Genomic DNA, 27,136 nt, shown 5'->3' on the forward strand with positions numbered 1-27,136 from the left:
CGCAGTCGAAGGCGCATCGGATTTGATTTACAGTTATTGCGCAAGCAAACGCCGAAGACGTGCCAGCCATCGTAAAACAGATTTTACAGCGACTTTTTTTTCGTTTTCACGATCGGCTTAGCATTTTTATATCAGCGCATGCATTAACGCAGTTAATGACGTTAAATTTACAATAAAATTTAATAAATTCGAAGTGTAAGCTACGCATGAATAACTCCGAAGAGGTGTTGTTGATAAATCAAGTTCAGCAGGCGGTTTATGTCGGAAATTAAAATTTCCCCATCGCAACACTTCTTAAACGTGGCAGGAAACAAATGTGTATAAGAGAAACAAAGGGGCTGGATGTATAAGGTGTGTTTTTACGAATGGGATTACGCATTGGATAATGGGAAGACGTTGCGCGTATGGCAGGATTAAATTAAATTTATTATCAAGCAAGAGAGCTTGAATAGCTGCGGAGGGACGCCGAGAAGAATGTGTTTTAAAGTGAAAAGTCAATTACAGAATTGTGCTACCCTTATTGTGTGCAATGTGCATGCCGCCCCTATTGTTACAAGGGGTGCAAAACTATCGAATATCAAGGGGTTTGCTTGGTAACCTTTGTAATTTGTTTTTTTGGAGGTTTAATGTGTTTATTTATTGAATTATGATAGTAATTTGGTAGAAAATGTTTGGAGTTGTGATTTTTTATGTTAGGAATGATTGGGGGTAAAGGGTTTTTTATTTGCATAAAAATTATTTGGTTAAAAATGAGAAATTGTGTGAAAAACGCGAAAAATTTTGATTTTTTTTCGGAAAGTCGTAAAAATTTGATGGATTTATAAGTTTTTAGGAAATTTTTTTGTTGTATCTTTTGTATTGCATAATTATAAATAATACCTGAAAGTTTCAGGTCAATAGTCAAATATTTCCAAAAGTTATTCGAGTTTTTATATACATTTCTATGAAATTTTGCGTTTTTACTATATTTCTGTTACAATTTTGACGATTATGTGAAAACTATGGCTCCGATTATTATCAAATTCATACTATTTATTAATTAATATATAAGTAACAATATCCTAGAGGGATTTTAACATTACATGAATATTATTTTCTTAAAAATGGAAAATAGAGTGAAAAAGTGCCGAAAAACGCATTTTTACTAAATTTGTGTTACAATTTCAACGATATTATGAAAACTATTACTCCGATCATTGTCAAATTCATAATATATCTTTACTAATGTGTAATTTATAATATCCCCAAAGGATTTTAAATTTGAACCAAAAATATTTGATATATCACGAAAAAACTACACAAAAATTCACTAAAACCGAAAAAACAGCTTCAAAAATCCTGTTTCTAGGTTAAATAATCAATATAAGTTGAAATTAATAAACATTACCAACATTTCCGCCTATTTACATAATCATTTATTATTTATTCATATAAATTTCACATTTACACACACTCAAAACCAAAATATCAGCCGTAACTCATCCGAAAACCAACGCAAACTAAAACTCCACTCGATACACAACCGAGTCGAATAGATTCGATTTTAATTAATGCACGATAATTAAAATAGTTTAACGGCTAATTGCAATGGCCTGCAGGCGCGCGCAGCCGGTGCCCCATTAGCATTATACTTTTCATCGGCGCGCGCGCGCGCACACAATAATTACAACGTTACTCATTACTCTCCTCTTCTCGAGTTCGATGATGTTCAAAGATGCTCCATTCAAAACGCAAACAGCCGACAGCGCCATGAAATAATTCTCTCACAAGATTCAATACACATGACAAGACGGTAGCGCGGAAGATTAACGTCGTAAAATCGACGATAAAGCCCCGTAATTATCGATTAGGCAACCCGCGTCGCATTAATATTCATCCATGTAATATAATATTATACCTATTATAGTTTCACGAGCAACTTGTTGCTTCATTATTTCAATCAACTTGAAGTGTATCGCATCTTAAAAGTAGAATAAAAAAAGAGAAAAGAAAGTTGAGTTACATGTGAGTAACTCAATTCAAGTAAACTCAAGATTTTGGAATATCTAGGGTGAAAATTGAGGGTGAGGGTATGCAAACACACGGGGAGCGTGTTTAATCGCTGGAAAATCCCCGCTAGTAGACTGGGGATTCAGTATTTCCTCGAAAAAGAGGCGGGGTGCGGGGTATTCGAGCGGAAAAACGCAAATTGGAAAAGTTTTTCTTTTTCGCATTGTAGAAATTGCAAAAAACAAGCTTTAATTTTAATATTAAGTCGGAGGGAATTCAGGTTTATCATTTTTGAATTATCCGAGTGTAAAATTTATTTTTTTCTACTTCCACCAATTTTTCCACGATTTCCAAAGACGAAAAATCAGATTTTAGTCACGGGCGGCCAAAGTCGTGACTAAAGTACTTTAGTCACGGGGTGGAGCTAGCGTCTGCGCATTTGTCTACGGTGCAGTTGAATGTTTTAGAATAAAAAGTTCAAATACAAAAACTCACCGTGAAAATAAAGTAGAAGTAGAAAAACGTGAATTAAGTGTCGTTTAGCGCACTTGATACTTAATATACGCATACTAAAAAGTCAGCATTTTAAAAATTGATATTTTATTGATATTATCCCGATAAAAACAGGGGGAGAAAATTGATATTGAGATATTTAAGGTTATGATCATAAAAACCTCAATTTTTTAGGTTATAAGGGGGTTTATTTTATCTCTCGTCTTTTCGAGTTCCTGCTTGTTTATTTTTCCGCTTGAATAAATTTTCTGGAAATTTTCTTAAAGAATTAGCGCCGTGTCGCGTTAAAATTAAATTTCTGGTTTCGCTTTCAAGTGTTTCAACCCGAACGCATCGCAGCCGTGCATGAGCAATTAGTTTGATTCGATCAAAACGAAAATACCGCCCGCCGGAGGTACTCGGGTGCTTTTAGCTTACTCACCACACTTTTACAACCCCTGGTGGTGATAAAATAAAATTGGCATCGGGATTGAATCCGTTACACACTCGCGTCGTGGGCCAAGTCGTCGTTTCGGTAAATGCAATTCGAAAGTTTAGCCAATTCTTAGGAATTGAACGAAAGTTGGGCGTAATGTTTGAATTCAAATTTTTCCAACCCTCAACCTCAACTAAAGTCTGCGCGAAAAATCTCAGCGACCTTATATTAGGAGGAGTTATAATTGAATCAATTTCGATTTGTTTTCGTCGTCTGATTTGAATCTTATTAGAATTATGAGGAGGCCAACCACCCGGGAGATTCTACGTAGTTTTTAAGTTTTTTTTCTTGCAAACCAAAAATAAAACGAGAAGCCACTTACTTACCCCCGCCCGATGATGAGGACGCGTCGGTTTCGTAGTCGTAGTCGTCATCGTGATCGTCACGTTGCATTGATACAACAGGAATTCCTGAAATATTAAATTAATCAAACTTTAAATACGAAAAATCACTTAAGTCACATTTGAATCGCGCTTTTGTCTTGTATTTTTAAAAATTTGGAATGTTTTTAATGCTAAAACATGCGTAATTTATTTCTTTTTGATACAGTATATTTGCCAATGCTGTATATTTAATATTTTCGGAGATATTTCAATTTTTTCAAAAAAAATTTTTATCAAAAACTATTTTTCTCCTTTGTGCTGTGAAATATCGGTATTAATATCACTATACCGGCATTTTTTAATTAAAATATTAAAAAAAAATGGGTGATACATACCGGTATTAGGTGTGTGAAATACCGGTATACCGGTATTAGGTGTGTGAAATACCGGTATTAATATTGGTATACCGGTATTTTTTAATTAAAATATTAAAAAAAAATGGGTGATACATACCGGTATTAGGTGTGTGAAATACCGGTATTAATATTGGTATACCGGTATTTTTTATATAAAACTAGCGACCTGCCCCAGCTTCGCACGGAAGTAAAAAACCGCATCAAAATCCGTTGCGTAGTTTCAATGATTTAAGCATACAAAGAGACAGACAGAGAAAGCGACTTTCCTTCTCCAAACAAAAACATCAACCGGTCAACTTCAACCCACACGTACACACAAACACACGTCTATGCTTGGAGGGGGAAGCTACGAAGCATCGCACAAAGAGCAGACGGGAATAATCGAAAACTTTGTATTTACGACATCACATTAGAAACCTCAAAAATAACAGTACTTCTCCACTATTTAATGGATGTTATTATACATACAAACCTTCCTCTTGAATCACTCTATCTATTAAAAAAAACGGCATCAAAATCCGTTACGTAGTTTCAAATATTTAAGCGAACAAAGGGACCGGAAAAAGAGCGACTTTACTTTATACTATGTAGTGATATTAAAAATTTGGATTCAGTGATATAAATATATATAGATATCCTGGTATACCGGTATTAGGTTTGTGAAATACCGGTATTAATACCGGTATACCGATATTTTCAATTTAAAAAAAACCGATATTAAACCCTAAAATACTTACTGATACATGGTGCTATCTGTGACTGACTCTGTTGATACCCCTTCGCGCAACGATTACAAGTAGTCCCAGTAACGCCATCTTTGCACGGACACTGCCCGGTTGCCTGGTTGCAAGTCCTACCGGACGATCCCACCGGATGACAAGCGCAAGCTGTAACCAACAAAACCTCAATCAAAAAACATGTCAAAACTCACACTGGACCAAATCGCCGGAACCCCACTAGAATATTTCATCTGTGGGGGCATAGGTGGTTGTTTGGCAACCTTCGTCGGCTACCCATTCGACACAATCAAAGTCCGCACGCAAACCCTACCCGCAATAGACAACAAACTCCCAACACCCGGTATAGTAATGAAGAACCTCATTAAAAAAGAAGGTATCCTTGGATTATACCGTGGGATACTAGCACCTTTGGCAACCATCATACCCAACTATGGTATGTCCTTCTGCACATACAAAGTGTGCAAAATATTCATAGGACCACGCGAACATGAATTACTAGAAACCCAGGATTATTTTATTTCTGGGTGTACATCAGGGTTTTTTACAAGTTTCATCCAAGCACCTGCTGATAGAGTGAAGGTATTGTTACAAATTCAAAGGTTACATAGTCATAAAGAAGACGCCCTGAGTGCTAAAGAGGTTATAAAAAAATTATACAAAGATGGCGGATTGAAGAACATATACAAAGGTATAGGTGCCACTTTACTGAAAGAAATCCCCGCGAATGGAGCTTATTTCGCAACATATGAAACCCTACGTGATGGTATGACCAACAGAGGACGGGAAGCAACCACTCCTAGAGTAGCAATGATAGCTGGAGGTACAGCTGGTTTAACATATGCAATTCTAGTTGCACCGCTAGATGTACTCAAGAACCGCGTGCAAGCTGCTAAATGGGATGCCTACCCTCGAGGGGTAAGAGATGTCCTACCTGAATTATACAAAACCGAAGGTCTTAGAGGGTTTACCAGAGGGTTAACTCCTGTTTTATTACGAGCGGTACCTGCGAATGTTGCTTGTTTTTTCGGGTTTGAAATGGCAAGGCAACATATACGTGGACAGTGTTGGCTCATGGAGTGTCTCTGGACAAAATGAGAGAAAAGAGGTTATGTCAAGGAGATAACATTGTTGTGTGGTTGCACAATTCGCACCGCTTCAAGTGTGGGAACGAGCGGAGATCTCGAGAGATCGTGCGGTGCGCATGTCGAAATTTATCTGCGCATGTATGCAAATGAGGTTATGAAGAAGGCGCAGGCGCGGTCTTGTTAAAGGTATTTCGCAGACAAATACAACAACTTCATAACCATTCATTTTGTTGTTTCTAGTAAAAAATAAAATACGCGTAATAAAAAAAATTGAGACATGTCGTTTAGTAAATTTTAATGATGTTTACTTAGGTTTTAAGTGTAGTTGAGTTGAAAACTGAAACATTTGAGGTTATTTATTGTAGTTTTGTTAAGTACAAAAGTTCGTTAGTGGATGTGCATTATTCACATTGCTACCGTTTCGTTTTGTCTTTTGCGTCGTGTTTCTCGGAGTGAAAAGTGGCGAGCGAGGCGTTTCTTGGCGAGAATCTTGCGATCTTTTAAATTTTTTTGTACTTTTTGCTTGTGCTTGGTCTTGGTCTCTGCGCACGGGTATAATTTATCATTGCTGCGCCTATTTGAAGGGACGAGCATAAAAATAAAGAAATAAATGAGAACGTTTGTGGAATTTCTCGGGTTGTTTATTTTTTAATGTATGCAACCAATATTACATTCACGAAATGTAATACTGTTTGTTTTGTGGAATTTTGAGTGCAGTTTTGTGAAATTTTCTCGTGAGTTAATCGTCGATAAATAATAAACGTCTTTGTTTCGCCGCGAGATAAGTCAATTATCGGTGGATGGCGGTAAGAGGCAAGAGTAAGCATGAGTACGAGTACAACCGCCATTTACGTGTTGCACGATTTATCGGTTATTAAAAATATGTGTTTGCTTTGGCTACCATGTATGCTACTATGCTAACTGAGTTAATGGAAGTGAGTGTCTTAAATCATACGTGTATTACACGTTTGTAGGTACTAGGAGCAGATGAAATTACTCCATTACACAATTATCGTGGTTTTGCGCGTGACGCCATCTATAGTATGAATTTTAATAATATTTAAGGCTTATATTTTCTTTGTATGCCTGTGGGGTATGAATGGATAAGAATTAATTATGATGGTTTTGTTATTTATATTCAACTGAACTAGTAAAGTCCTTTTTTGGTTTGATTTTATAACCAGAAATAGAAAATAAGAAATATTTCGTTAAAAAAATTATAAATTTTTCGCGATTTCTCCAAAACTATTGCACCGAATGTAATTAAACTTGGTACATTTATTTGTTTATAGTTTATTTATGATCTGGTCAAAGAATTTTATCATTTAAATCAAAACTTTTTTGTTTACGGTCAAAAATGTAAAATAAAAAAGTTGTTTTTCACATTTCGTCGCTTGAGGATTCTTAAAAAATTAAAAATTAATGTATTTGTTAATGACAACTTCATTAAAATTGATGTTGTCACAGTTAATTAAATAAATATTAAAAAATTACTGATTATTGTTCGATTTTATAACTAGAAATACGAAAAAAGTAAAATTTTTCGTAAAAATATTCAAATTTTCGCCATATTTCCAAAACTATCACACCGAATGCAATAAAATTTTGCAGATTTATTTATTTATGTTTTATTTATATTCAGGTCAAAAAATTTCATAATTTTAATGATTATTTTCATACTTAAAAGCAAAAAACCTTCAAAACATAAATTTTTTACCTTTACAGATTTTCACAATCGATAAAAACTCAAATATCACGTCTAAAAGTATAAGAATTATGAAACCTTTCATTATTTATATTTATCCAAAGCAGCAAATCCCCCGCGGGATGTTTTATCAAGGTCATAATTTGTGTGTTTTGCAGCTAAACACGGGCCCCAACGGCAAACAAAACAACTCAATTTAACTTCTCTCTACTTTATACTCATACTCATATACAAACTTTGCACCGTATACTCGTACTCGTGCATTAGCGACCTTTTTTCTCTGCGTGTATAAATAACGCATTAATTTATTCGACCGTGCCGCCATTAACACCTGGGTCACCTGGGGAGTTGTAAACCGAATTAATCTCCAATCTTTACGCGAGTTCACGTCCACACATGCGCAAACGCACACCAATTCTTACTTTGGAGATCCTTAAGTTAAGTTAAGTTAAGTTAATCCTTAAGTGTAATTTGCATCGCGCAGCAGGATGAAGATAATGAGCAGCTAAGCTGAGCTAGGCTTCATGAATGAGTATTAAAATGAATGAAATCAAAATAAAAAGAAAAATAAAAGAAAATGAGAAAATAAAGAAATAAAACGCGAATGTTTCTGAATGAAGCGGCTGAAAGTGTTTACATAATGAATTGTCGTCATCTCGTCCGGCACCGATAATTAAATGTTAATCAATTAAGAAATTATTCAATATATAATCAAGTAAAGTTAATTTTTGTAAAAATTATTTCGTGAAATTTAATTTTTTCGATTATAAAATGACTTTTGAAGCATTTTGGGTTGCCTACATTAAAAATCAGATGATTTCTCATATTCTAGGTTATGTAAACCAACATAACCTCATCTATAAACTATTTTATCTTCTATAATAACGAATTCCATTAAAAAATTAAAACTTTTAAGAATAATTCTGATATTTCAGAAGAAAACCAACAAAAAAATAAAAAAAAATCATAAAAAACTTAAGTTACACTTTGAACTTGACCAGATTATAGATTTTATTCCTCCGTATCTAAATGCCTCCATGCATAATGATGTTTAATCAGAGCTCTCTTAATGTCCACGTCTGTTCGGCTCTATTTCTGTTTCGATATCTCAACATACGCGTCCAAGAAAGACAAAAAACCATCACACACACACGCTTATACTCATGGCTGCCGTAAAGAGCAATACACATTAATTGATGCAAAAATAGTTAGCGAACGGTGCAATGAAATTCGAAGCACCCAACAATCCGGTACGTGTATATTTAACCATGCTGTGGACTAGTGCCTACAAAACACAACCTACTCGTACAAACATCTCCAACCGTCCCACTGAAGAAGTGAGTTGGAACACAAGTTTCACACACCGCATGCAACTTGCACAGTGGAATAAATGAATGAAGTTTATATATAGTCAAGTCGCCCAGAATAGATCAGTGATATTTCACTGTGTTTATTGATGTGGTGGAAATATCTGGGAATGTGGTCTGGACTATATACTTCATAGTGAGTTCAATAAAATCGAAACTAATTAAAAGTCCACTCTCATTACAACAAACACTTGCGACTTGATAGTGTCTCGCAGACGCTGATTCGTCTCGCACCGCGTGAGCTTATTACAGCCCCGACGTGTTTTTCAGCGTATTACACCTGCGTTGGATTAAAATAAATACGTGTGGCGTTTAAGGTCGGTGCGAAAAATTGCAGGGGAGGGTGTTTACGGGGCGTATAGAATCAAGTAAAGCATTAAAATGTATGAGTGTGTGTTTTGGTCCTTTTGTGTGTTATCTGTTGCTATCTATCTTTATGTCGCGATGGAGACGACACGCTGGCACTATCTCGCCGGCAATTAATCGACGAGGGTAATTCTGGAAATGCTGCAGCAGGCGAGAAGATATCGCGCCAAATTACGCGACGTGTTGGAATTATTATAATTTTATGTATCGTCTGGAAGACGGGAAGAATTAAAAGCGTATAATTGAATATTAAGGTTATTAGCGAAGTGGAGTAGATGGTATCAAGGTTAATAGGATGGATATTATAAGATAAAGAGGGTTTTTATAGCGAGAAATGTGAAAAATTGAATTTTTGGAAATATTGACAAAGATTTTTCGTTATATCTTGAGAATTATCGTACAGAATGTAATGAAACTTTGTAGGTTTATTTGTTTATCTTTTATTTATGATTTGGTGAAAGAATTTTTCGATTTGGATCAAAACTTTTCTTTTTATGAGCAAAAATCTAAGAAAAATTAATTTTTCGTTTTTCGGTTTTTAAAAATCAATAAAAATTAAAAATTTTATTTTTTGTTAATAACAAGTTCTTTAAAATTAATATTATCATAGTTATTTGGAAGAATATTAATAGTTTATTGATTTTTAATCGATTTTTTGACCAAAAATGCCAAAAAAGTTAAATTTTCGTAAAAAATTCTTAAAATTTTCGCAATTTCTCCAAAACTATTACACCGAATGCAATTAAATTTTGTAAATTTATTTGTTTATATTTAACTCATGATTTGGCCGAAAAATTTCATCATTTTAATCATTACTTCTCAATTTATGACCAAAAATATAAAAAATTACTATAATTATTAAAATTTGCAGAATAGAAACATTAATCATACTTGTGTGCCGTTCGTACTTGAAACTCTTAACCGTTTTCCGTGAATAAGTGTAAAACAAAGCAATAAATAATCGCAAAGCATCCAAGCTAATTGTTAGTCAAAACATACTTGCGTTTTAATTTACGAGCATGAAACGCGAATGAAACAAACACGTTGACAATGCCACGACGCTTATGCGCTGCTTGCTAACGAATATTAAAATTCCGTCCTCGAAGACACCGCTCGGACTGAAAAAGGGTGAAAATGTCGAGAACGAGACAAAAAAATGCGCTGCATAAAATAAATTATTCGCTTTGTTTAAATTTCAGTCTGTTTTTGCTCAAATTGTTGCGCAAACAAGTCTTCTACGAGTATCTACGAGTTTGCTATGTTTTATTTGTGTTATTTGTTTTTACGTTTTGTGTGTGTGTAACTTTTGATGACAACTTTCATCATCGAAGCGTGAGCCGCCGACCGCCGGCAAACATCGCCTTCGACAGGTTGGCAATCTGCACGATCGTTTGTTTAACGTCGTTTACCAGTTGTAAACAAGCGTTTGGAAATCATCGATTTACAGAGTTTCTCACAAATGTCACAGGCAGAAAATGATATTTGTATTTTTCAAATATACATAATCTAGTACCTACAATTCGTAAAGTGAAAAAGTTAACTTTATTCCAACGTTTTTTGCTTATAAATCGAAAAGTAATCATTAAAAAAATTATTTTTTTGCTTCACATCATGAATTTATTGTAAACAAATAAACCTGTAAAATTTAATTACATTCAGGCCGATAGTTTTGGAATTATTGCCAAAATTTCATTTTTTTACAAAAATTTTACTTTTTTTCGCATTTTCAGTTAAGAAATTAAAGAAAAATCAAAATTTTTTAACATTCATTTAATTTACTCTGAGATCTTTTAATTTCATTCGCTAATTAAATTTTAGGACAAATTATTCCCAAAAATTTTTTTTTTTTGCGATAAAAACCCAAAAACAGCAAAAAAAAGTAGAAATTTTATTTTATTATTTTGTTATATACGAAAGTTAATTCTTGTCGAACATGGCTTAGAAAAAGAAATACCGGATAAGAATTATTTAACCGAGTTATTCGCTCAAATGTTCCAATCTCGGGCAGAATTGAATCTTCGTCCCGCTTAGTATTCCGGACACTCGAAAGCGAACCGAAGCGCTTCTTGCATTTCTTTATATATTAAATTACTTCTACAACGCGTAGTTACTTCTGAACTCGAGTTTATTCCACTGTTTGAGGAATTTCGGTGTCCAAATTTAATATTATATCAAATATTACCTTACGCATGTGAGGAATTTCATAAATCATCTCGTCTATTTTATTTCATGCGCGTACATTTTTCTCAACTTGACAGAAGTGGAAACGTTTCGCAATTTTGGCGTTCTTATGAAATAAATTCCACGTTATTTTATTGTTTATCCATTTATCAACTCGGCAGACACGACTAATGCGATTATTAATGGAGTACGAATCGAAACTGATACAAAGCGAATTAGTTGAATGTCAACAACAAACAAACAAACCAAAAACATACGGAAAGAGTTTTATGATTAATTATTTTTGGTGAAACTAGTTCAGAAGTTCAGGAAATGTCATCTTAAGAGCAAGAATTGCGAAATATTTAATTTTTTTACCGTTAAAATGAGAAAAATTATTTTTTCTTAGATTTTATATCTATTTATAATTTATATGTTATAAATTGAGAATTTTTGGTTAAAATATTAAAATTTTGCAGCCAGATCATGCATAATATATAAACAAATACATCTTCAAAGTTTAGTTACATTCCGTGCGATAGTTTTTGATTTTTGGTCGATTTTATGACCAGAAATATGAAACATATTCGAAAAACACAGAAAAATCTTCCAAAGTCGAAATTTTGAGAAAAATTTGCGAAATAATTTCGTGCAATTTATTTGTTTATATAAATACTAAAATATTGATGAAAGAATTTCGTATTTTGTATCAAAATTTGCTATTTTTGGCCAAGAAAAGTGCAAAAATTGATGTTTTGCCATTTTTTTCCCTAAAAACTCTTAATTTTGGCCCGAAAAACTAAAAATTTCTTAACTAATATTCTGTAATACTACATTTTTCAATTAATTACACTAAACTAGACAAAATCTTTCGAATAACTCGGTTAAATAACTCAAGAATTAACTTTGATGCAACCAAATAAAAATAAAATAAAATTCCACTTCTTTTCTTTTTTATATTATTTTGGTGCTTTGTGTGATCTCCATCTCTCGTAAAATGAATGCCTTAAGTTGGTAAATTCTCAAAATCTAGTTTCCCTAGATTTAACGACGTCGTCCGCGTCCACGTTTTTTGCTCACTCGCCGGACGACGACGGCGCGTTTAAAACGCTTTTCGCTCGCTCGCGAAATAAACGAGACGAAACACGGCGGCGCGCACACCGAAAAAAATAAAGGAATATAAGCGCGGCGATAAACGGCCCCGGGATAACAAGAACACGAACAAGCGGAGATAAATCTCGAGCGCAATCGTGTGCGGCTTTTGCGAGGAGCTGCGGGCCATCGGCGTCGCTCGTCGCACGTAAAATGTCCCACGAGTCGCGTTTCGTGCGATTGACCATTGCCCACCGAGCGAGAGCGGCAGCAGCAGCTAGCGCAGAGGAAAAAATGTCGGGAGATAAAAAAAAAACACAAAACAAGAGAGTTAGTCGAAAAGCGCCGGGTGTGTCTCTCAACAAGTAATCCCAAGTTACACACGTGCCGGAATTGTCGAAAATTGGGGAGTTTTATTGGGAAAGTGCTTAGAATTTGTAATTTCGGAACAAAATACATCGTGTAGAGTTAGGTAGTAATCATTTATATTGAGTTGAGGTGAAAATTGGCATTTTTAGAATGATTTTTGGCTAATTTTTGAGTTTTTTTGCAGTTTTTTTGCAAAAAAGTCAAAAATTTTGGGAAAAAATGGCAAAATTTGTGTTTTTCGACACAAATCTTTCAATTTTGATTTAAAAAATTTCATATTTTGTTTCAAAATTAATTATTTATCGCTGAAAAAGTCCAAAAATTGATGTTTTGTCTTTTTTAGGAAAAAAAGTCAAAAATTTTGGGGAAAAAATGCAAAATTTGTGTTTTTCTTAACAAAAAACGTCAATTTTGATTACAAATTTTCATATTTTGTTGCTTTTGAAATAAAAAGAGCAAAAATTATTGTTTTGCCTCTAAAAACCGAAAATTCTTGAATTCTAAATTGTGTAACATTCAATCATCAACTTTAATTGATTGTCACACTCGTAACTAACTGTGTGGAATTCGTAATTTTGTATAAAACCCATGTGCGTGCTGATTATCTCTCATATTCCATTTCAGCATGAGTTATGTGATCTCAGTAGCGTTATTAGCACTGAATCCGCGTATTCATATTTCATCCGTGTAGTTGAATGAGTTTAACGCGAGTGGTACCGTTACACGTGGCACGAATGTGTCGCGAATCGATAGAGGCAATAATATGTTATCCTCGGTGTTTGTTTCTAGTCTAGTGCACGTGAGACACTGTTGGTAAATAAATGATTAGGAAAGTAGTTTGTGTATACACCAACGAGGGCCGCAATATACTCGGTGTGGATACATGTCGCCTTTTGCGCTTCTGGCAGTGCCACTTGTGCAAATATCAACAAACTGTCAACTGGAGTAAAATATATTACGTTATAGGGAGGTGTTGTTATATAGAGAAATAAAAAATAAGAAAATTTGGAATTTATTTGAGTTTTAAGTTAAAATTCACACGTTTTACGAATTATTTTAACAAAAATCTTAGTTTTTATGTAATTCTGAATAAGTTATGCAACTTTTTAACCGCTAAAATTATAAATTACGATATTGCTAGGTTATGTTACATCGAGGAACATAAAATAACCAAATTTTGAGATTTGACGTGTTTGGCATCTGTGTAATCACTTATAAGCTGGTTATAATTTATATTCAAATAAGAAAAAGATTTTTGAAAGATTTTTTGTTTAATAATATTAAAAACAATACAAAAACATAAAATTTGAATATTTTTATTAATTTAAAGTGATTTTAAAGCAATTTTAGTGATAATTTATCATTGTACGGCTTAACCTCAAATTTAGTTCGTCTTGTCACCGCATAGATGGCGCTAGTATACACTGGGCACTTTATTACGTTATAGCGAAGTGTGGTTATATCGAGGAACAAAAAATAACAAAATATTGAGATGTTACGTGTATTGGCATCTGTTTAATTTTTTGTTGTGCTGGTTATAAACTCAATTACTCTTGTAAAAATGCCGGTAAATATTTCCAGAAGTCTAAATATGAATTCCGCGTCGCTCAGTTGTATTCACTTGTGTTATGTTTAAATGATTTTCTAGTAACGCAACGTGCACCCCAACAAATTAGCTGAAAAATCGTGCTTAAGTTATAGAAATTTGCATTGCAATTTGTAGGGATGTTGGGATCAGAATTACAACAATATTTCAAATGTTACCATCGATGTCATGTCTATAAAAAAATATTCTAGCTCATAATTGCTAGAAATGAAAATATTTTTCGTCGTCACACAGAGAAATTAATTTATAGCTTTAACACTATGATGAATGTTATTTGTAAAGAAACGAATATTTTAGTCGGTGGCTAATCTGATCGCGCAATAATTCAGCGTAAGTAGGATTTAAGTGGCGGCAATCTCGCGCCACAGCAACAGCTTACTTGCACCGCCGGCAAACTTTAATTATAACTTTATATCGCCGCCCGTTCGACGCGCACGCTTGGGGAGGATTGTGTACGGATGCAGATAATTAAGATGCACTTGCGTTTAATACCCTAATATGCCAACACACATACACATACTTCGAGTCACGACTTTGCAATCCGCTACTCTCGAAGAGTCTAAGAGAAGTCTTCAAGAGTCTAGAATCTAGAGTTTGGTCGAACTGCAAGAGATGCAAAAGTTGCAGGAGCCGTTGACTCACAACAATGAAGAAATTTAATACAGAATTTGATAAAACTATACAATTATGAGTTTTCGGGAAAGTTTTGAGGTTTGGGAATAAAAGCTTTTGTCTTGTTCAGTGTAATTAATTCAAAAATATAATATTACGGAATATTAGTTGGGAAATTTTGTTGAAAATAATTTTCATGGATTTAAAATTTTGCTTTTTTGGTAAAAATCGAGAAATTTTTATGAAAAAAGTTGCAAAACATCAATTTTTGACTTTTTTTGACCTAAAATCGTAAATTTTGAAACAAAATATAAAAATTTTACATTAACAATTGAGTATTTTATTAACAAATAGATTACACTTAATTATTTAGCAAATTACGCAATTTTTTTCAAAATTTTTGCGATTTTGATATAAAAACACCAAAAAATTTGAAGAAAATCCAGTTAATTTATACTTTTAAATAAATATCTGGTTTATGTCTATTCTTCAAATAAATAAATAAACCTGAAATCTCGTTCATGAATCGACACACAATTTGTTTGAAGTTGTCACTGCAAACTTTGGCCTGCTTTACTTTATTTCCCCTTTATTTTCGCTGGAAATTCTGTAAACGTAGACGTAAATACACGAAAATAGTTCGCATTTTTACAACTCGACGCCTGGAGTTGTTGAAACTGCAGCGCAAGGTGTTAAATTTTAAAAGCCATTAAAATGTTGAAAGTTTAAACTAAACTCTTTCCCTACGTACACATGTAAAACGTGCGAAAATTCATGCATGAGCTTCGCGCCATTTCATGCGTAACTAAATTAAAACGCAGAATTTGAAACTTAACACAACACACATGCGGCGTGAATTTCAATTTCGGGCTATTTTTAGAGCGGAAAACACGGATTTACTCGAATGTTGTAAATTGTAAATTGGTTTTTAACAAAAGTCCGACACGAATTTCGCCGCTAATTGATCGTAAAGTTAATTAATTATTTATTGGCGCTTATTGAGTTTACGAGTGCTCGCGCGCAACGGAATTCGATGCACGCATGCCGCGCGAGTTGCATAATCATATCGTTTATGTCTTTATTATTGTCAATAATGATGCAAATCGTGCGGTAATAAACTTTTCATTTTATCGTGTGAACAGATTTTTATTTTTTGCACAAATTGATTAAAAATTGATTTTTTTTCCTCTTAAAAATGAAAAAATACAAACATTTTTATTTTATTTATATAATTATTAATTTTGAGTCAATATAAATCATATTTTAGTTGTTTTGTAATGATGGTTGCCTATATTAAAGCAGAAAGTAACCAAAAACGTGAAGTAAAAGTTAGAAATGTGTTTTGCAACCAATTAAACACGAAATAACCAAAGAAAACACTTTACATTAGACTTTCTCTATGTTCGATGCTTAAACCGCATCTCCAACATTGTCCACTGATAATTTTATGCAACCCAAAACTCACTAAAGCTAAAATAAATAAAAAAAATATTAAAATATTTAATCATGTGATAATTTTTTCACGTTTTTCACAAAGTTTTATTTAAAAATCAATTTTCCTCTTAAAAAAAATAAAAATTCAAAAACATTTAAAACATATTAATTACATCCACTTTGACGACAGCTATTGAGATGTTTATCTCTTACTAAAAAACCGCAAACCAGATCGTAACTCTTATCCAGATCAAGATAAAATCTGCGATTAACTATCGAACGCAAAATTGAATAATTACACATCTTGGCTCGAAACGACTAAATACACAAACACACAACACTAGCACTCGAAGCTGCTAGTTGCTAGCATTGAATTAGCATTTTAGTTTGAGGTTTTTTATTTGATCGACGTCGATCGCTGATGCGGCCGAAACATCAAAGCGAAACAAATTGCTGCATCGCTAAACGGCCAGATCAAACAGATTAGCGCAGCATAACATGCTCGTGATATTTAATTAAGACAAATTTTTGTTGGACGCTCGGATTAAAATTCTTCCGGCGTGTTTTCATCGTGTGGGCCAATTACCGTTCAAAATTTACTCGGAGACTAATTAATCCATAAATCAATGCGATATTTATTGATGTGGCAATAAATTATTTCGTTAACATGAATGACTTGTTTTTTTACATCGTTTTGACAAGCGTGTAATGGATAAAAACTATTAATGAAGCAATTAGTGCAAAATAATATTATAATTAATAATAGCGACAGTTTTTACACGGTTTTGAGACAAGAAGAGTGGAAATTTAATCACGGATGATGAAAATCGTGACTAAAGTACTTTAGTCACGGGGTGGAGAATTTTAAAATAAAAAATTGAAATACAAAAAATCTAAGCATGGAAATAAAGTGGACGTAGAAAAAAGTTGTTAACGTGGTTAAAGTGCCACTTAGCGCACTTGATACATAAAATACTATTTTTCCGGATAAAATTTGTCTACAAATGCGAAAAGAAGATAAAAATAAACTAACATGCCGCAGACGGCATTGAGGGCGGCTTATGTCGACATCGTGCTCGGCTTTGAGACTTTATCCGACAAACATTGAATCTGATACGCAGCCCCCTCATGAATTACTCTCTTTTAAGGCGATTTAAATTCCACTCCAAGTATAAACACAACATAAAAATAAAACAATTTACTCGTAAAACTATTGATCTCCAGATGGCGTTGCTTCGCTGCTGATTATTTCGCTTGAGTTTTCGTTTAATTTTGAACTTTGCGCTGCGGAATTATTTGCGTAAGAGTTTAATTACATGTCGTTAATTAAGTGTGCTCGCGCCCCGGATATAAACAAACATGCCTCGCGCGCGAATACGAAGAAAATCAACTCCCCATCGCAAAGCGGGGCGATGCTGCTTTCCACTTTCCGCTTTGCCGACTTTCCGCCTTCGACCTTCGACCTCGGCGCCCGCATGGGAAAAGGAAGAAGTGTCGGCGGGCTGCAACACTTTCGGATATTGCCCTACTACACAATTGAGGATAGTGAACTCTCAACACCCTCGGGCCGCCGCGGCCAAGACTAGTATCCCCGATGGGCAGTTTGTCCACTCTGCGGACTGTGTTTGGTTACGCCTTATTGCCTCCGCAAGTCCAAGGGTCAAATTGCTATCGTTCGACACTCGATAAATGAGATCCTGGACCATTCTGACAGTGCATCACAGTGTATACCTGGGGTTTTTGTTTAGTCGCAAAAAAAGTATCAGAAAATATATTTTTTGTTAAAATATAATTGAAATATTTAATAATTTGAGGTTTTTTGTCGCGAGAATGCCAGTAATATTTTTTTCTTTGAGAAAAACTGCAAATTTTTCGTTGAAAATTATTTGTTGCTTTGTTTTTTGCCTATAAAATTAACAACAATAATCCGATTTTAAAAGTCTAAAGAGATTTATAAAATATAGTTTATTGACTATCATTTGCTACAAGAATAAATAATTTTTGTTCATAAATAACAAAATGGCGTCGATTTTAAGAAAAAAGTACAAATTTTATGTTGAAAAATGTTTTGTCTAAGTCTTTTGGCAATAAAATTAACAACAATAATCGGATTTTAAAAATCTAAAGAGATTTATAAAATATGGCTCATTGACTATTATTTGCCACAAAAATAAATATTTTTTGTTATGTAATAACAAAATGGTGTCGATTTTAAGAAAAAAGTACAAATTTTTCGTTGAAAAATGTTTTTTCTTAGTTTTTTGGCAATAAAATTAACAACAATAATCCGATTTTAAAAATCTAAAGAGATTTATAAAATATGGCTCATTGACTATTATTTGCCACAAAAATAAATATTTTTTGTTAAGTAATAACAAAATGGCGTCTATTTTAAGAAAAAAGTACCAATTTTACGTCGAAAAATGTTTTTTCTAAGTTTTTTGGCAATAAAATTAACAAAAATAATCCGATTTCAAAAATCTAGACAGATTCTTAAAATATAGTTAATTGACAATCCTTTGTAACAAAAATAAATAATTTTTGTTAATTAACAACAAAATGGCGTCGATTTTAAGAAAAAAGTACAAATTTTACTTTGAAAAATGTTTTTTCTAAGTTTTTTGACAATAAAATTAACAACAATAATCGGATTTTAAAAATCTAAAGAGATTTATAAAATATAGTTCATTGACTATCATTTGCCACAAAAACAAATCATATTTATTAATTAACAACAAAAAGGCGTCTATTTTAAGAAAAAAAATACAACAAAACTATTTTTTCATCATATAAAAGACAAATTTAAAAACCTGTATTTTTGTGTAAAATATAATCGAAGCATTTAATAACTTGCCGCCTCCCATCGTGGGAATTCCGGAAAAACCTCCGGAAGAAGAAAAATCGCTTACGTGATTTATGAAGCGTGCGTTATGTTAAACCGAAAATTCCTCTCTTTACAATCCCCGCTATTCTCCTGCTATTCTTCATTTTTTATGATTTACACATTTTCGACATTTTTCAAATATCCGAGATTATTACGCGTATATACCAGTACTCACTTCCTCCGCACATCATACATGTATCTACTTCCGCTCCAAGTCAAAAATATAATATTCCGAGTCTTTATCGCCGTAGAACGTAAAAATTTCAACTTTAAGTTTATGATGCTGACGAAATCGATCCTTGTGGGATGGTTTCATTCATTGCTTCGAGAGACGAAAAGACCAAGACTTAACAGCAGATAGAAGACGCAGCGCTTTAAAATGTTTTGCGCTCAATCAATTTCCATATAAATGCTGCGGATTAATTGAAAAATATCGTCCGCGTCGACACATTCGTACGGCCTTATTCATTAATATGTAAAATATGTAAATTGGAAACGTAATTATGCGCACTGCAGGTGATCACAGCTAGTTTAGGCCCTTTTTAAGCAGTGGTAATCTCCAAGGCGCGGAGAAGACAAACTATTACAATTCGAAAGTGAAAACATTCATAAAAACATATTTAAGTGCATCAATGTAGTTGAGGACTATGTTGGAGAAACGGTATAAGTATCGAACATAGGGAAATACACACTGTAAATCAGTAATTCGTGTTTTAAGGTTAGTAATTGTCTAAATATAGACAACCAATGTTACAAAAAAGTAAAATGTAGGTTTTTAGAGCAGTATTTAGTCGAAAATTGTTAAAATTCGAAATATTTTGTATTAGGTTGCATAAAATTGTCGTTGGACAATGTTGGAGATGACGTACAAGTATCGAACATAGGGAAATATTTACATAAGATATTTTCTTAGTTATTTCGTGTATAAATGGTTGCCGAATATTCTACTAATCTTTAATCAGTGTTTTAAGGTTAGTAATTCTTTTAATATAGGCAACCAACATCACAAATAACAAAAAAATGTTTTTTTTTTTTATATTTTACGGTTTCCATTGCACCTTGTATATTCCTGTACAAGAGGTAACATAAGTAAGCAATGGCAGACACATTTGTAGAAACATTTAGTCGCATTTGTCGCGCAATAACGTCGACAAAACGGACGAGCGCGGTAGTGTGGGCGCTGCGTGGTTTATTAGTAGACGACGATTGTTTTCTTCGCTCGCTGTTCACTCTGCAGCAATGCAGGCAGTGCCACGGTGTTGTGGTACAGCGCGCCCGAGAGAGGAAATTAACCTTGTAGCGGCTTGAAATCGCGCAATAAAATCGGGTAAATAATTGCCGCTCTGCGATGCGTGGCGATGTAACGTATCGAAAACGCGGCGGGGACGCAGCAGGATGGACGGGCAGAGTGCAGCACGCCTGCCAGTATCTCGTAGAAAGGCGATAAAAGCGGCTAATAACACCTGATTTTCTGCCGGCGTGCGGTGCACACACTAATTGCCCTTATTACGCGAACAAATTGTGCACGTTTTATGTCACTAAATGCTAAATTTTAGTTAAAGTGCCGTTGCTTGCGCTTAATATACGAGTAGTATCTGAAGTAGACAATTTTATTACTTATCACTAAAGTGATGATGCGAGCGATTCTTTTTTGTTGCTTTTTGAGAGTGTGAAAAGGAAAAAATGTCATTCATCAATGTCAATTTACACCCGTTTCGCTGCTTCGATGATTCTCATTTTTTACCGGGGATGGAGTAAAGGAGAGGACACTTAACGAACCGAAAAGAGGTTGCAGAGGTTGCCACCCTCATCGGGCTGCTGAGATTTTGCACGCGAAGGGAAAACAAACAGCATTATTCATTTGCGTTACGCGTGCTTCGAATATTATCAGGGACACGCGCCACAAGCAAATTCCCTGAGATTTAAATTCATAAGTTACAAAAGTTGGGATTTTCTCAAAATCTACTTGGAGAATATTACTCAAATTTCGTATAGGTGTTAAGAAAATATTTATTTATGATTTTGCAAAAAATCAAGTAAAATTTTTTATTGTTGTTAATTTTATAGGCAAAAAACGGAGAAAAATCATTTTGATAATGAAAATTTTGATTTTTTTCTTAAAATCAACGCCATTTTGTTGTCTATTAACAAAATTTATTTATTTTGGTGACAAAAGATAGTCAATGAACTATATTTTATAAATCTCTTCAAATTTTTAAAATCGGATAAAAATTGTTAATTTTATAGCCAAAAAAACTAACAAATAACATTTTTCCATAGAAATTTTTCATTTTTTCTTAAAATCAACGCCATTTTACTATTTATTAACAAAATCTCTATATTTTTGTTCCAGATGACAGCCAACGACCCCTATTTTCTAAATCTCTTCAGATTTTTAAAATCTGACCACCAGAACCCCCACAAACCGTAAGTAAAACTCCCTTTAAAAAATATTCAAAAATTACTTACGTTTGCATGCGCGCCGATGCGTGATCGCCTTATTCTCGTCGCGATAGAACCCTTCCCGACAGTAGTGACAATGGCGGCCGGAAGTATAATGGCGGCACTTGAGGCATATACCGCCCGAGATGCGTCCAGACACCTTGTACACATCCATATCGAACTTGCACCGCCTGGCGTGCTGATTACACTCGCATGCTGCAACAAACACACAAAATTAGTTTTTAATTACCCAAACAACCCCACATCCAGTGTATGCATGTGTGTGATTGCGGTGATAAATCTTCGTCTAGGGTAACACGAACGTAGAGATAAGGGTGGGTGCGTTTTAATCAATCAACAAGTTTACGTGCACATTTTGCAAATTGTCAGCGTGTCGATGAGATGAGATGAGGAATGGGGGTGTGAAATGTCGGAATCAATATCGGTAATACCGGTATTTTTATTTTCAAATACCGGTATTTTTTGAAATGATATTTCTTTCGATATTAATAGGAATTTTCATATTTTCCCTAAAAAATACCGGTATACCGAAATACCGGTTTTTAATTTTCAAATACCGGTATTTTTCAATACCGGTTTTCAGATATTTTAATTTAAAACATTCCCCTAAACGAAAATACCGGTACTAAACTGCAAATTCAAATTATAAATGAAAAAATTAAATATACAGGGTGTTTACGGGGAAATAAATTCAAAAACAACCCTTAAATGTTAAAAAATATGTTATTTCTGTCCTACTATGAGCAATACATATTGAAGAGAGGGGTTGGGATTCATAATACGATGTCAGCGACAGACAGCGATGTTTGAACTCGCTGCAGGGCCTGCACAGGGATGAAGGAACGCTGGCACAGGGTGGTTATCGCATGTAATGAGAGCCGAGACACGCAGGCCCCTGCGGCTGCACTGTCAACCCCACTTGTGCGCCCCGTGTGCTTTTCCTGATCCTTATTTGCGCTGTACGCCTTCCCTCCCCCTCCCCTCTCCTCTGCCCTCACACGCAGAGGGTTGTTTAGTAATGTTTACGTTTGCGTTGTGGATTTAATCATTATTTTTTGTCCCTGCGCAAATTTATTCCATGTGAGAACTTAAATATTTCTATTTTTGGTTCTTGGCTCGTAAATATGATGCATGCGGCTTGTTAAATGTTATGGGCCTGGAACTGGACCAGCGCAGTCGGGCATGATTAACACATAAGCGTCGTTACGGCGGCGGCAGCCGTACCCGCGGGATAAATATTTAGATAATATATACGAGGCGCGTCGCGGCGCGAGCATAAAACGCGTCGGGTTGACAAAATAGACGCTCGTAATGACCAATTTTGCAAGATGAATGGAATTTCATGCACGCACACGCGCATGTGGACCCGCAGAGTTATATAACTGCAGTAGACACATAAATTTAGCAAGAAATATAAGAAAATTTAATTTTTCAAGAATTTTTTTCAGTTTTTTTGCAATAAATAAAAAACTACTCGCAGTGTAATAATTATTTTTGGGTAGAATATAAATATATTAATAATAAAGAAGTGTACCAAATTTCAAGTCAATAGGACGGATAGTTTTCGAGATATTTAAAGTTTAAAGTTTTTAATATTGTTATTTCTGATCACGTTAGATGGCGGTAGTGATATGTGCGCTACGTAAGCGACCCCCTCCAAGATTAGACCACGCGCAGTATAAAAGGGTGCACACGCTCATTACCCTCTCATTCAGCGCTTCGCTCTTATTTCGCTCACAACTAAAAATAAACGCAATTCGTTATTGTTTCCTCTGATAAACACTAATAGCATATGAAAAAATATTTGATATTATACAATTGACGTAATTCTAAACCTCCGATCGTATATTACTCGAAACAAAAGAAGATTAAAACAAAGAACAATAAATAAAAAGATCTCAACTGAAATAAAAGCACCGCGTGAACGAAATTTTCAAGAGTAAATAAAAAATATACTTTGGTACGACTTCTGGCGTTGATTCAAGCCAACAAAATCCCAAACAGGCAAATGCACTCTATTCCATTCATTTCAACGCGCTCCGAATATAATAAAAACTTGTTTAAGACACACAACAAAGATGACTTTATTCACCAAGTCTTCCGATTGAATAAATTTCATAATATTTCCATCAAAAAGCGTTAAATAAAACATAAACATAAAAATATTAATAGATATAGCATTTGGGCGTGTTTCATATTCATATTCATCGTGATTATGTGCGCAATTCATTTTTGCAATTTGCAAAAATGGCGTCGTAGTTATCGATGCGTGCGATAGACGCGCGCACTGCATCGGCACGTACTATCGCAAGATGCTGGCGCAGAGACGCCTTAATGGACCACACACGTCTGCGACCACAAATGAGCGCGCCACGGAGAAAATCTTCATTCTTACGCACTCGCCAGAACAGGATCTCGAAAGATATAAAATATAGAACGATCTGTTGTGTGGTAATAATAATAATAATCGTCATAGGGCGTGCACTGCGTATGATTTACATTAACATGCTAATGGTTGAATTGTAAGAAGAAAAGAAGAAAAAAGGAAATTCTAATAAACTACAGAGATGCGTTTAATTTTTATTAGCAGGTGAATCTGATTGCGTACATACTCGTAATTTGCAATTAACTATAAAATATGTAATAAAAATTTAATTAATGATTTTTTTATGATTTTTGAGGTTGTTTTTGACACAAATTGCAGAATAATTACTAAAATATCTTAGAACTTTAAGAAAAACAGAATTATGGACGAAAATGTAGTTTTTAGAAGAGGTTATGTCATTTTACGTAACCAACAATGTAAATTTCATCGTTTGACAAGCAAAAATGCGAATAATTTAGATAAAAAATGATTTTAAACAAAATTTATTGATAAATAACAAAAATTTAAGAAGAAAAACGCATAATTGAGGTTATGTTGGTATCCAAATTAAGAAAAAGTCGTTTTTCGATTAGGTTATGTCATTTTACATAACCAAAAATGTAAATTTTCATTTTTTCACCGCAAATTCACCAAAAATCGAGTAATTTCCCCAAAAATAAACAAAATTTACATAAAAATCAATTCCAAACAATTTTCTTGTCAAAAACTACAATTTTAACCTAAAAATTAAAAAATGAGGTTATGTATGTATTCCTACCGCCATCTAACGGTTTTAACCTCAAAAATATTTCAATTTTTGATTTGCAGCTTGAGTGCTAGAACACAATAAATAAATTAAAACCCGATTGTAATCAATTTGTGGGCTGGCAAACACGAAACCGAAAATAGCTTTTTGATTAATTATAATTTGACATTCATAACCGACAAAAATATACTCCAAGAGAATGTAGTCCAGCGAGATAATGACGATAATATATGCATAATGCATGTTTACATTATCCCCATTTGCATTTATTAGACGCTCGCCGATAGAAATATGTCGAGATGCAGCTGGGAGTTCATTAGACGCAATTAAAAATACAATCGGGGTTAATTAATGAATACGGCACGCATGCAATAAATCAATTAGGAATCAAGAATCAAAAATTCAATAAGTACGCGCTTAGATAAACAGAAGAAGAAGCAGGAGTTGTACAGAAGTAACAGAGATTAATTACATAATAGATATTATAATGGTTTTTGAGTTTGAGAGCAGTTGAATGTCGTTCGTTGCTTGTGTTTGCGACATTTTGTCATTCATTACGCGCGTATTGTTTGCTCCGTCGCGGTGGAAGCCCCTTTTGTTTTGGTTTATTAATGATGGTGCCTGATGATGCACATTAAACGCATCTTTAACCCTTCTGGAATTGCGGTGTAATTAAAAATTTATCATAATTTATCAATAAACACTTGCTAAATAAATTTACATACGTGGAAGAAAGGGTGAGAATGTTTGTTATTTTATTTTATGTAAAGAAAATGGAATTTAAGTGTACAAGTTGTTTGAATTGAGTTTGTATGTGGGTGTTTTAATTTATGCGTTGTTCGGACCTTTTGCGGTATATTGCAATTCATTTCAGCTCGCGGCGTGTGCAAATGTGATGAAAAAAGCGCAAACAAACTGGAACCGAAGAGATTTATCGTGGTTTGTTCGGCTGGTCGATTAATATTTATAAATTTATATCATTGATGAAAAGCGGATCCAATCAACAATAACAACAACAACAACAATAAAAATCAGAGGTACTTGTTTATCTAGTTGCTGCTGCCAAATTTGGACGAAGTATCTATTATTGTTGGTTATGTTAACTAAACTAACCTCAATCGAAAAAAATAAAGTTTATAGGTGAAATTAAATAAATACCGGTATTAGAAACAAAAATACCGGTACACCGGCCTCAAAACCGGTATTTTTCAGACCTGGTTTCTTCTTTGCGTTAAATTTTACCTTTTTTATGTTTAAAAGGAAAAGAAAAGTAGTTGTTCAATTAGGTTATGTCATTTTACATAACCGCAAATGTAAACTTTTATTTTCTTTGTCATTTTCTGATTTTTTTAAAATTTATTTTGGTTATTTTGCTATTTATGCGCAAAACAAAGTTATAAATAGCGTAACACCGCCGTCTTTATTCCTTACGAGCAGATGTTGCTAAAATGCTCATTAATAACAACAACAACACGATTTATAATCCACGCGAAAGGAATTCAGTGAGGCATGTTGCGACGCCGGCGAAATGCAGAAGTTTATCAATATTCAATGACAAATTTGCGGCGTCGTGGCCATTGCGACCATTTTTGTCCGTTGGCGGCAATGCCTGCAATGCATGCTGCCAGCAACATGGCAGCGAAATACCATCGCCATATAGAGTGTAATGTAATGTGTGCGCCGGCGTGCAATGTGTATGCCTACTAATCAAAGTTAGTGCTAGAGCCTCAGTCACACGAGCATAACATGAACATATTGTTACGTCAAGTTCAAAAAACAAAAAAAATTACAAAATCGTAAAAAATAGTATATTAAGTATCAAGTGTGCTAAGTGGCACTTTAACCACGTTTGCATACGTTTTTTTTTCTACTTTTAGTTTTTGTATTTGAACTTTTTATTTTAAAACTTCGAATTTTTTTCGTAAATTTCTGGGAAATGAAAGGTTATAAATACATGGGAGTTCGCGCACGCACTTGAAATCACACGCAGGCGCGCAGCGTCGACACGAGCAGTAACAGCGCATGCTGCTTTGTTTGACTGACGGCGCATGGCATTTCATATAGCCTTGTATAGCACCCTAGGCAAATGCGAAATCACAAGGTCCACCCCGTGACTAAAGTACTTTAGTCACGACTTTGGTTTTTCATGATTAAAATACCACTTTTCGTGTTTCAAAATAATTTTCATGCTGAAAATAATTAAATTTTAGGTTAAAAAATATTATTTTAATTTAAATCAAAAATAACGTGAACAGATTATAGTTTCGTGATCTTTCCAAGGTAAAGATGATGTTCGTATGTTGGTACACGTCTACCGTAATCGTGTAACAAGTTATCCTGAGCGTTTTTTTTTTCTTTCGTTTTGCTTTTTGCCTTTTCTTTTTCTGTTTTGCCTCCTGATGTTAC

General features: G+C 34.1%; 2 protein-coding genes and 1 long non-coding RNA gene across 4 annotated transcripts in view; 2 read left to right on the plus strand and 1 right to left on the minus strand.

Moving 5' to 3' along the window:
- The window catches only part of LOC135794059 (uncharacterized), a 36,643-nt gene that overhangs the window by 2,805 nt on the left and 6,702 nt on the right, over positions 1-27,136 (plus strand). The window contains exon 2 of the long non-coding RNA XR_010548780.1: positions 21,490-21,563. This is a non-coding gene — a long non-coding RNA (uncharacterized lncRNA). The remainder of the gene's footprint in view (positions 1-21,489; positions 21,564-27,136) is intronic.
- Positions 1-27,136, minus strand: part of LOC135794057 (netrin-1-like) — a 69,632-nt gene that overhangs the window by 2,680 nt on the left and 39,816 nt on the right. The window contains exons 2-4 of one of the 2 annotated variants that reach the window (XM_065305190.1): positions 21,606-21,794; positions 4,454-4,603; positions 3,304-3,387 (exon numbers count right to left, since the gene is read on the minus strand). In XM_065305190.1, coding sequence (XP_065161262.1) covers positions 3,304-3,387; positions 4,454-4,603; positions 21,606-21,794 — 423 coding nt within the window. Of the gene's footprint in view, positions 1-3,299; positions 3,388-4,453; positions 4,604-21,605; positions 21,795-27,136 lie in introns of both variants that reach the window. The other variant, XM_065305191.1, reaches the window with a different exon arrangement.
- LOC135794417 (congested-like trachea protein) lies at positions 4,634-5,551 on the plus strand. The gene has a single exon (XM_065305697.1). It carries the CDS (start codon positions 4,634-4,636, stop codon positions 5,549-5,551), a length of 918 nt encoding a protein of 305 aa, XP_065161769.1.

The sequence above is a fragment of the Atheta coriaria genome, unplaced genomic scaffold (assembly GCF_025399875.1).
Source record: "Atheta coriaria isolate IRGN ID8LTWV9N9 unplaced genomic scaffold, Caltech_Dcor_3.1 hic_scaffold_6_pilon, whole genome shotgun sequence".
Classification (NCBI taxonomy): Eukaryota; Metazoa; Arthropoda; class Insecta; order Coleoptera; family Staphylinidae; genus Dalotia; species Dalotia coriaria.